Below are 13,007 nucleotides of genomic sequence, written 5' to 3' on the forward strand. Positions count from 1 at the left end.
GACCCCACATCCCATCATCAAGGACTCCCCACATCCCATCATCAAGGACCCCCCACATCCCATCACCAAGGACTCCCCACATCCCATCATCAAGGACTTCCCACATCCCATCATCAAGGACTCCCCACATCCCATCACCAAGGACTCCCCACATCCCATCACCAAGGACTCCCCACATCCCATCACCAAGGACTCCCCACATCCCATCACCAAGGACCCCACATCCCATCACCAAGGACCCCCACATCCCATCACCAAGGACCCCACATCCCATCACCAAGGACCCCCACATCCCATCACCAAGGACCCCACATCCCATCACCAAGGACTCCCCACATCCCATCACCAAGGACCCCACATCCCATCACCAAGGACCCCCACATCCCATCACCAAGGACCCCACATCCCATCACCAAGGACCCCCACATCCCATCATCAAGGACCCCACATCCCATCACCAAGGACCCCACATCCCATCACCAAGGACCCCCACATCCCATCACCAAGGACCCCACATCCCATCACCAAGGACCCCCACATCCCATCATCAAGGACCCCACATCCCATCACCAAGGACTCGTCCCATCCCATCACCAAGGACTCGTCCCATCCCATCACCAAGGACTCCCCACATCCCATCACCAAGGACTCCCCACATCCCATCACCAAGGACTCCCCACATCCCATCACCAAGGACCCCACATCCCATCACCAAGGACCCCACATCCCATCACCAAGGACCCCACATCCCATCATCAAGGACTCCCCACATCCCATCACCAAGGACTCGTCCCATCCCATCACCAAGGACCCCACATCCCATCATCAAGGACTCCCCACATCCCATCATCAAGGACTCCCCACATCCCATCAACAAGGACTCGTCCCATCCCATCACCAAGGACTCCCCACATCCCATCACCAAGGACCCCCACATCCCATCACCAAGGACTCCCCACATCCCATCACCAAGGACTCCCCACATCCCATCACCAAGGACTCCCCACATCCCATCACCAAGGACCCCACATTCCATCATCAATGACCCCACATCCCATCACCAAGGACTCCCCACATCCCATCACCAAGGACTCCCACATCCCATCACCAAGGACTCCCCACATCCCATCACCAAGGACCCCACATCCCATCATCAATGACCCCACATCCCATCACCAAGGACCCCACATCCCATCATCAAGGACTCCCCACATCCCATCACCAAGGACTCCCCACATCCCATCACCAAGGACCCCCACATCCCATCACCAAGGACTCCCCACATCCCATCATCAAGGACTCCCCACATCCCATCATCAAGGACTCGTCCCATCCCATCACCAAGGACCCCACATCCCATCACCAAGGACCCCCACATCCCATCACCAAGGACCCCACATCCCATCACCAAGGACTCCCCACATCCCATCACCAAGGACCCCACATCCCATCACCAAGGACCCCCACATCCCATCACCAAGGACCCCACATCCCATCACCAAGGACCCCCACATCCCATCATCAAGGACCCCACATCCCATCACCAAGGACCCCACATCCCATCACCAAGGACCCCCACATCCCATCACCAAGGACCCCACATCCCATCACCAAGGATCCCCACATCCCATCATCAAGGACCCCACATCCCATCACCAAGGACTCGTCCCATCCCATCACCAAGGACTCGTCCCATCCCATCACCAAGGACTCCCCACATCCCATCACCAAGGACTCCCCACATCCCATCACCAAGGACTCCCCACATCCCATCACCAAGGACCCCACATCCCATCACCAAGGACCCCACATCCCATCACCAAGGACCCCACATCCCATCATCAAGGACTCCCCACATCCCATCACCAAGGACTCGTCCCATCCCATCACCAAGGACCCCACATCCCATCATCAAGGACTCCCCACATCCCATCATCAAGGACTCCCCACATCCCATCAACAAGGACTCGTCCCATCCCATCACCAAGGACTCCCCACATCCCATCACCAAGGACCCCCACATCCCATCACCAAGGACTCCCCACATCCCATCACCAAGGACTCCCCACATCCCATCACCAAGGACTCCCCACATCCCATCACCAAGGACCCCACATTCCATCATCAATGACCCCACATCCCATCACCAAGGACTCCCCACATCCCATCACCAAGGACTCCCACATCCCATCACCAAGGACTCCCCACATCCCATCACCAAGGACCCCACATCCCATCATCAATGACCCCACATCCCATCACCAAGGACCCCACATCCCATCATCAAGGACTCCCCACATCCCATCACCAAGGACTCGTCCCATCCCATCATCAAGGACCCCACATCCCATCACCAAGGACTCCCCACATCCCATCACCAAGGACTCGTCCCATCCCATCATCAAGGACCCCACATCCCATCACCAAGGACTCCCCACATCCCATCATCAAGGACCCCACATCCCATCATCAAGGACCCCACATCCCATCATCAAGGACTCCCCACATCCCATCATCAAGGACCCCCCACATCCCATCACCAAGGACTCCCCACATCCCATCATCAAGGACTTCCCACATCCCATCATCAAGGACTCCCCACATCCCATCACCAAGGACTCCCCACATCCCATCACCAAGGACTCCCCACATCCCATCACCAAGGACTCCCCACATCCCATCACCAAGGACCCCACATCCCATCACCAAGGACCCCCACATCCCATCACCAAGGACCCCACATCCCATCACCAAGGACCCCCACATCCCATCACCAAGGACCCCACATCCCATCACCAAGGACTCCCCACATCCCATCACCAAGGACCCCACATCCCATCACCAAGGACCCCCACATCCCATCACCAAGGACCCCACATCCCATCACCAAGGACCCCCACATCCCATCATCAAGGACCCCACATCCCATCACCAAGGACCCCACATCCCATCACCAAGGACCCCCACATCCCATCACCAAGGACCCCACATCCCATCACCAAGGACCCCCACATCCCATCATCAAGGACCCCACATCCCATCACCAAGGACTCGTCCCATCCCATCACCAAGGACTCGTCCCATCCCATCACCAAGGACTCCCCACATCCCATCACCAAGGACTCCCCACATCCCATCACCAAGGACTCCCCACATCCCATCACCAAGGACCCCACATCCCATCACCAAGGACCCCACATCCCATCACCAAGGACCCCACATCCCATCATCAAGGACTCCCCACATCCCATCACCAAGGACTCGTCCCATCCCATCACCAAGGACCCCACATCCCATCATCAAGGACTCCCCACATCCCATCATCAAGGACTCCCCACATCCCATCAACAAGGACTCGTCCCATCCCATCACCAAGGACTCCCCACATCCCATCACCAAGGACCCCCACATCCCATCACCAAGGACTCCCCACATCCCATCACCAAGGACTCCCCACATCCCATCACCAAGGACTCCCCACATCCCATCACCAAGGACCCCACATTCCATCATCAATGACCCCACATCCCATCACCAAGGACTCCCCACATCCCATCACCAAGGACTCCCACATCCCATCACCAAGGACTCCCCACATCCCATCACCAAGGACCCCACATCCCATCATCAATGACCCCACATCCCATCACCAAGGACCCCACATCCCATCATCAAGGACTCCCCACATCCCATCACCAAGGACTCCCCACATCCCATCACCAAGGACCCCCACATCCCATCACCAAGGACTCCCCACATCCCATCATCAAGGACTCCCCACATCCCATCATCAAGGACTCGTCCCATCCCATCACCAAGGACTCCCCACATCCCATCACCAAGGACTCCCCACATCCCATCATCAAGGACCCCACATCCCATCACCAAGGACTCCCCACATCCCAACACCAAGGACTCCCCACATCCCATCACCAAGGACCCCCCACATCCCATCACCAAGGACCCCCCACATCCCATCACCAAGGACTCCCCACATCCCATCACCAAGGACTCCCCACATCCCATCACCAAGGACCCCACATCCCATCATCAAGGACTCCCCACATCCCATCACCAAGGACTCCCCACATCCCATCACCAAGGACCCCCACATCCCATCACCAAGGACTCCCCACATCCCATCATCAAGGACTCCCCACATCCCATCATCAAGGACTCGTCCCATCCCATCACCAAGGACTCCCCACATCCCATCACCAAGGACTCCCCACATCCCATCATCAAGGACCCCACATCCCATCACCAAGGACTCCCCACATCCCAACACCAAGGACTCCCCACATCCCATCACCAAGGACCCCCCACATCCCATCACCAAGGACCCCCCACATCCCATCACCAAGGACTCCCCACATCCCATCACCAAGGACTCCCCACATCCCATCACCAAGGACCCCACATTCCATCATCAATGACCCCACATCCCATCACCAAGGACTCCCCACATCCCATCACCAAGGACTCCCACATCCCATCACCAAGGACTCCCCACATCCCATCACCAAGGACCCCACATCCCATCACCAAGGACTCCCCACATCCCATCACCAAGGACTCCCACATCCCATCACCAAGGACTCCCCACATCCCATCACCAAGGACCCCACATCCCATCATCAATGACCCCACATCCCATCACCAAGGACCCCACATCCCATCATCAAGGACTCCCCACATCCCATCACCAAGGACTCCCCACATCCCATCACCAAGGACCCCCACATCCCATCACCAAGGACTCCCCACATCCCATCATCAAGGACTCCCCACATCCCATCATCAAGGACTCGTCCCATCCCATCACCAAGGACTCCCCACATCCCATCACCAAGGACTCCCCACATCCCATCATCAAGGACCCCACATCCCATCACCAAGGACTCCCCACATCCCAACACCAAGGACTCCCCACATCCCATCACCAAGGACCCCCCACATCCCATCACCAAGGACCCCCCACATCCCATCACCAAGGACTCCCCACATCCCATCACCAAGGACTCCCCACATCCCATCAACAAGGACTCCCCACATCCCATCACCAAGGACCCCACATTCCATCATCAATGACCCCACATCCCATCACCAAGGACTCCCCACATCCCATCACCAAGGACTCCCACATCCCATCACCAAGGACTCCCCACATCCCATCACCAAGGACCCCACATCCCATCATCAATGACCCCACATCCCATCATCAAGGACTCCCCACATCCCATCACCAAGGACTCCCCACATCCCATCATCAAGGACCACCCCCCCCCCCCCCCCACGAGCTGTTCACTCCTTTACCATCGGGTAGACGGTATCGGAACATGGTGTGATACCGACAGGTTCAGAGACAGTTTCTATCTACAAGCCATCAGACTGCTGAACACTTGAACTGGACTGACCACTTGCTCTGATTCTGCTCAATGTATACACTTGTCCCCCCCCCATCTCCCTTCCCCAAAACACATACTAAATACTGGACTATAAATGCTGCCTTCCTGTATTGTATTGAAGCTAAAATGTTTATTATATTTTATTACCATTTACTTAATGTTCCAATTCTTATTGTGGTTGTATTGTTGAGAAGGAGCCTGCAAGTAATTATTTAGTTGGACAGTGTATACCATGTGCATCTAGTACCTACGACCATAGTGGAAGTCTCTGCGAATTTGGATTTCGTTGTTTATTTTGGTACTCAGGAAGTCACCTTGTTGTGTTTGTCATATTGCAGGCATGATGTGTTGTTGTCTTCCAGGGTGGACACGTTCTGACGCCACTTCCTGCTGCTACTCCTCTGAAACCTGGATCAGCTGTAAGGCCCTAAAGGATTATCTAGTTCATTAAACACTACTTAGTGCCATTTATCCACACCAAGTCACTACTAACTAGGAAATATGGCTGCCTGGTGGTCCAGAAGCTGTTGTAACCAGTCATGGGTGACTAAGCAGTTATAGACCTGTAGGTGACTAACCAGTTATAGACCTGTAGGTGACTAACCAGTCATAGACCTGTAGGTGACTAACCAGTCATAGACCTGTTGGTGGCTAAGCAGTTATAGACCTGTAGGTGACTAACCAGTTATAGACCTGTAGGTGACTAACCAGTTATAGACCTGTAGGTGACTAACCAGTTATAGACCTGTAGGTGACTAACCAGTCATAGACCTGTAGGTGACTAACCAGTTATAGACCTGTAGGTGACTAACCAGTTATAGACCTGTAGGTGACTAACCAGTTATAGACCTGTAGGTGACTAACCAGTCATAGACCTGTAGGTGACTAACCAGTCATAGACCTGTAGGTGACTAACCAGTTATAGACCTGTAGGTGACTAACCAGTTATAGACCTGTAGGTGACTAACCAGTTATATAACTGTAGGATATCAACTTAGGACATTAGAACATAAGAAAGTTACTAGTCTTGCGTTAAGATTTACAACTCCTTTCATGTGTTGATTGTGATCTGTAATAAGGAGATGTTTCTTCCACGGTAGGCTGTGTTGTTATTGAAAAGCGTGTAGTATTTAATTAAAATCTCCACTGGGGTAATGATGAACACCCCCATCTGTTTATCTAATCTCTGGATCTGTCTGATGTTCCAGACCTTTCCTTTCTTCGGAGTGGATCCCACCATACTGAATGAGCATGGAGAGGAACTGGAGGGAGAGGCAGAGGGCTATCTGGTCAGTATTATAACAGTATACTATCTGGTCAGTAATATAACACTATACTATCTGGTCAGTATTATAACACTATACTATCTGGTCAGTAACACTATACTATCTGGTCAGTAATATAACACTATACTATCTGGTCAGTATTATAACACTATACTATCTGGTCAGTAACACTATACTATCTGGTCAGTATTATAACACTATACTATCTGGTCAGTATTATAAAACTATACTATCTGGTCAGTATTATAACACTATACTATCTGATCAGTATTATAATACTATACTCTCTGGTCAGTATTATAACACTATACTATCTGGTCAGTATTATAACACTATACTATCTGGTCAGTATTATAACACTATACTATCTGATCAGTATTATAATACTATACTAGCTGGTCAGTATTATAACACTATACTATCTGGTCAGTATTATAACACTATACAATCTGGTCAGTATTATAACACTATACTATCTGGTCAGTATTATAACACTATACTATCTGGTCAGTATTATAACACTATACTATCTGGTCAGTATTATAACACTATACTATCTGATCAGTATTATAATACTATACTAGCTGGTCAGTATTATAACACTATACTATCTGGTCAGTATTATAACACTATACTATCTGGTCAGTATTATAACACTATACTATCTGGTCAGAAACACTATACTATCTGGTCAGTATTATAACACTATACTATCTGGTCAGTATTATAACACTATACTATCTGGTCAGTATTATAACACTATACTATCTGGTCAGTATTATAACACTATACTATCTGGTCAGTATTATAATACTATACTATCTGGTCAGTATTATAACACTATACTATCTGGTCAGTATTATAACACTATACTATCTGGTCAGTATTATAATACTATACTATCTGGTCAGTATTATAACACTATACTATCTGGTCAGTATTATAACACTATACTATCTGATCAGTATTATAATACTATACTAGCTGGTCAGTATTATAACACTATACTATCTGGTCAGTATTATAACACTATACTATCTGGTCAGTATTATAACACTATACTATCTGGTCAGAAACACTATACTATCTGGTCAGTATTATAACACTATACTATCTGGTCAGTATTATAACACTATACTATCTGATCAGTATTATAATACTATACTATCTGGTCAGTATTATAACACTATACTATCTGGTCAGTATTATAACACTATACTATCTGGTCAGTATTATAACACTATACTATCTGGTCAGTATTATAACAGTATACTATCTGGTCAGTATTATAACACTATACTATCTGATCAGTATTATAATACTATACTATCTGGTCAGTATTATAACACTATACTATCTGGTCAGTATTATAACACTATACTATCTGATCAGTATTATAATACTATACTCTCTGGTCAGTATTATAACACTATACTATCTGGTCAGTATTATAACACTATACTATCTGGTCAGTATTATAACACTATACTATCTGGTCAGTATTATAACAGTATACTATCTGGTCAGTATTATAACACTATACTATCTGGTCAGTATTATAACACTATACTATCTGGTCAGTATTATAATACTATACTATCTGGTCAGTATTATAACACTATACTATCTGGTCAGTATTATAACACCATACTATCTGGTCAGTATTATAACACTATACTATCTGGTCAGTATTATAACACTATACTATCTGGTCAGTAATATAACACTATACTATCTGGTCAGTATTATAACACTATACTATCTGGTCAGTATTACAACACTATACTATCTGGTCAGTATTATAACACTATACTATCTGGTCAGTAATATAACACTATACTATCTGGTCAGTATTATAACACTATACTATCTGGTCAGTATTATAACTAAACTAAGAGCCATGGTCTGTAATAGATGCGGTAAGGATGGTACGCTGACAGTGGAGGATAGAAGGATGCCGAATTGGCGCACATTCAACAAATTAGATCTAATAGAGTGGATATTCATCAAATCCGTCATGATCGATGTATTGTAACAGGCCCACAATGTGGTTAACTAAAATCAGATTTGGATATATTTGGCCTGTTGCCTAATGTTTAGAATGTATGTGGTTGCAGGTGTTCCGGCAGCCCTGGCCTGGTATCATGCGCACCGTGTACGGAAACCAGGACCGCTTTGAGAAAACATACTTTAAGAAGTTCCCAGGTTTTTACGTGACCGGAGATGGTAAGACGTTCAACCCTTTTTTTTTTTTTTTTTTTTACAACATTCTGTGATTGATTACATTCATTTTTTGATTGCATTAGATCAATCATATTCAAAGACAACCACAATTACATTGTGATAGCGACCATTGTAAATAAGAATTTGTTAGTCACTGACTTGCCTAGTTAAATAAAGGTTAAATACAATTTTAAGATAAATACTGTCCTGTTAGATCCTGTTAGATCCTATCCTGTTAGATTCTGTCCTGTTGGATCCTGTTAGATCCTGTCCTGTTAGATCCTGTCCTGTTAGATCCTGTTAGATCCTGTCCTGTTAGATCCCATCCTGTTAGATCCTGTCCTGTTAGATGCTGTTAGATCCTGTCCTGTTAGATCCTGTCCTGTTAGATCCTGTTAGACCATATCCTGTTAGATCCTGTCCTGTTAGATCCCATCCTGTTAGATCCTGTCCTGTGAGATGCTGTTAGATCCTGTCCTGTTAGATCCTGTCCTGTTAGATCCTGTTAGATCATATCCTGTTAGATCTTGTCCTGTTAGATCCTGATAGATCCTGTCCTGTTAGATCCTGTTAGATCCGATCCTGTTAGATCCTGTCCTGTTAGATGCTGTTAGATCCTGTCCTGTTAGATCCTGTCCTGTTAGATGATGTTAGATCCTGTCCTGTTAGATCCTGTCCTGTTAAATCCTGTTAGATCCTGTTAGATCCTGTCCTGTTAGATACTGATAGATCCTGTCCTGTTAGATCCTGATAGATCCTGTCCTGTTAGATCCTGTTAGATCCTATCCTGTTAGATCCTGTCCTGTTAGATCCTGTTAGATCCTGTCCTGTTAGATCCTGTTAGATCCTGTCCTGTTAGATCCTGTTAGATCCTGTCCTGTTAGATCCTATTAGATTCTGTCCTGTTAGATCCTGTTAGATCATGTCCTGTTAGATCCTGTCCTGTTAGATCCTAATAGACCATATCCTGTTAGATCCTCTCCTGTTAGATCCTGTTAGATCCTGTCCTGTTAGATCCTGTCTTGTTAAATCCCATCCTGTTAGATCTTTTCCTGTTAGATGCTGTTAGATCCTGTCCTGTTATGTCCTATCTTCTACAACCAGTGTTATATCATATTATAACACATGGCCTCTTAAGTATTATTGCTCATTCATTCAGTCTTTAATTCAGTCATTCTTTCCCAGGCTGCAGGAGGGATAGAGATGGCTACTACTGGATCACAGGCAGGATAGACGACATGATCAACGTATCAGGTCATTTTTTCCCCCAGTTTTTCCACTGTGGTGTAGGTTGGATTATTGTAAAGCGCTTTGTGATAAATGTCGCTGTGAAAAGTGCTGTATAAATACATTTGATCTATTAATTAATTGATGAGTGATTGACTTACTTAACCTGTTGATTTTAACTAGTGGAGCAGAAGGCCTCATCAGTGAATTTCCAGCGAACTCTGTTCTGGGCCGTTTCTGATTTAGTGATAAACCAAGCTGTTCTCTCTGTTGGGGTTATAATAACCCTGTATTGTGATTTAGTGATAACTCTGTATAGTCAGTAATAAAACCCATGTGTGCCGTCTTCCTCCAGGTCACCTGTTGAGTACAGCGGAGATAGAGTCCGCTCTGACAGAGCACGGAGCGGTGGCCGAAGCTGCAGTGGTCAGCAGACCCCACACGGTCAAGGGGGAGTGTCTCTACTGTTTCGTTACTCTGAAGGACTGCAGAGAGTTCAACCGCACTCTGGTGGACGAACTCAAGAGGCAAGGTAGGGTTTTCAGACGAAGGAAAAACTAGAAGAAGAAAAAAAAAAACAGGAATCAAATTGACTGAAATTGAAGTCAAATCTACAGTATGTTTGTTATTGCCTTGAACTCCAGGTTTGTCCTTGTAGAAGGAAGGTTACGGCATCTGGCTATGAGATCATGTCTATTACTATCAGATACATTCTCCGGACCACCAGAGGGTTTTCTTTCCTGATGGTATAATATTTCACATTAAAACGTTTTTTTAAATTTTCTTATGTCTTGTCAGTGAGAGAGAAGATTGGTCCGATCGCCACCCCAGACTTCATCCAGAATGCTCCTGGACTTCCTAAAACACGTTCTGGTAGGTACACTGTTTACATCCCGTGATGATTGGACTTTTACAGACATTTTATAATACATTTTTTTTAAATTAATGTTTTTATTTATGTTTAACCAACAACATCAGGTAAGATCATGAGGAGGGTCCTGAGGCAGATCGCCCGGAACGAGAAGGATCTAGGTGACCTTTCAACCCTGGCTGACCCTAAGGTCGTGGAGGTGCTATTCAGCCAGCGGTGGGAGACAGCTGCTTGAGGGGGAGGGGGGGGGGCATGTCAAACACTCTCAGGTGGCGTCCTCTCCTCGTGTCCTCTCCTTCTCTCCTCTCCTTGTCTCCTCTCTTTCATCTTCATTTTTCTGAAAACGCAGGATAGGTGAATTATAGGATATAGACTACGGCGGATGGGATATTTATGTTCTCTCACCTATTCAGTTTTGTATATCAGTGCAGATGAAGGAGAGGAGACAAGGAGAGGAGAGAAGGAGAGGAGACGAGGAGAGGAAGCCAGGTTAGACTATTTAGAAACACCCAGAGAGGATCTTCGTCAAGTCCTCTCTCATGGTACATATGAATATGGCACTGGTCCTGAGATCAGTCTCAGGGATTTTTTTGTGCAGTGTTTGGGGGGTGGGATTAGGGTTGTGGAGGACAGATCCTAGATCAGATTTTATGGGAAAATGATTGACTTTGAGTTATTATATGTAGACAAAAGGAATACAGAAGCAACAGTCCGATGAATGTCCAAGCATTACATTCAGTTTCTACATATTCTTTCCAAACGGGTAAAAAGGATTTTACAAATAGTTGTTAATGCAACAATGTCAGTCTGCTTGTAATAACGGGTGGGCCAATTATTGAGGTGAACTGGACCCAGAATCAGAATCAGAATCTTGTTTGCTGCTCGGTAACCTAACCTCTGTGACATTCTCTCAGTGTATCAGCTTGTATCGTCCATCTTGTTTGTTGCTCGGTAACCTAACCTCTGGGACATTCTCTCAGTGTATCAGCCTGTATCGTCCATCTTGTTTGTTGCTCGGTAACCTAACCTCTGGGACATTCTCTCAGTGTATCAGCCTGTATCGTCCATCTTGTTTGCTGCTCGGTAACCTAACCTCTGGGACATTCTCTCAGTGTATCAGCCTGTATCGTCCATCTTGTTTGTTGCTCGGTAACCTAACCTCTGGGACATTCTCTCAGTGTATCAGCCTGTATCGTCCATCTTGTTTGTTGCTCGGTAACCTAACCTCTGGGACATTCTCTCAGTGTATCAGCCTGTATCGTCCATCTTGTTTGTTGCTCGGTAACCTAACCTCTGGGACATTCTCTCAGTGTATCAGCCTGTATCGTCCATCTTGTTTGTTGCTCAGTAACCTAACCTCTGGGACATTCTCTCAGTGTATCAGCCTTTATCGTCCATCTTGTTTGCTGCTCGGTAACCTAACCTCTGGGACATTCTCTCAGTGTTCTAAATGATTGATGAGCTCAGGATTGATCAACGTGATGAATCAGCCTGTAGCTTCCACCTTGCTTTTCACAAAGTGCTCCTCAGACCGATAGATTAATACTGATCGCTAATGTCTAAATGATGAAGGAAAGCTAGCTAGCTGTTCACTCTTTAAAGCTATGAAAACTATCCCAGGGAGTCCAGTCAGCTTTGCACACTTCTACACCAGGGCTTGTATTTGTTTGGGCGTGAATATATATTTCCAACTTGAGATTGTATGTTTTTATGACTTGAGAATAAAAGTGGTTCATGTTTAACAATTGTTCTTTTCACCTTCATATGATCAAGTTGAAAATCCTTGCGTTTCTCTTCTAACAGGGCAGGCTTGTTTAGAAAAAAGGCAGAGGACAGAAAGTAGGAACATGGCCTCAAAGACGCCCTCTTCTGGTGCCCTGACGATATCACCGGGCTAGTCCAGTCAGATCACAACTGTACTTTAGGGCTCTATTCAATCCGTATGGCGGAAATTCAGCATTACCGCGTGATTTAAATGTCAAGGCAATGTTC

The 13,007-nt window shown here is 46.7% G+C and overlaps 1 protein-coding gene across 2 annotated transcripts in view; it reads left to right on the plus strand.

Annotated features, from left to right (window-relative positions):
* Positions 1-12,757, plus strand: part of LOC110509144 (acetyl-coenzyme A synthetase, cytoplasmic) — a 37,526-nt gene extending 24,769 nt beyond the window's left edge. For both annotated transcript variants that reach the window (XR_016492979.1, XM_036966133.2), the window contains 7 exons: positions 5,771-5,827; positions 6,617-6,697; positions 8,812-8,920; positions 10,103-10,171; positions 10,500-10,676; positions 10,943-11,017; positions 11,123-12,757. Coding sequence is in view for 1 of the 2 variants with exons in the window: in XM_036966133.2 (XP_036822028.2) it covers positions 5,771-5,827; positions 6,617-6,697; positions 8,812-8,920; positions 10,103-10,171; positions 10,500-10,676; positions 10,943-11,017; positions 11,123-11,250 (696 nt within the window). In the remaining variant the exon portion in view is untranslated. The remainder of the gene's footprint in view (positions 1-5,770; positions 5,828-6,616; positions 6,698-8,811; positions 8,921-10,102; positions 10,172-10,499; positions 10,677-10,942; positions 11,018-11,122) is intronic.
* Positions 12,758-13,007: the final 250 nt, after the last annotated feature.

This window comes from Oncorhynchus mykiss, chromosome 28, assembly GCF_057628025.1.
Source record: "Oncorhynchus mykiss isolate SJ-2025 chromosome 28, ASM5762802v1, whole genome shotgun sequence".
In the NCBI taxonomy this organism is placed as follows: Eukaryota; Metazoa; Chordata; class Actinopteri; order Salmoniformes; family Salmonidae; genus Oncorhynchus; species Oncorhynchus mykiss.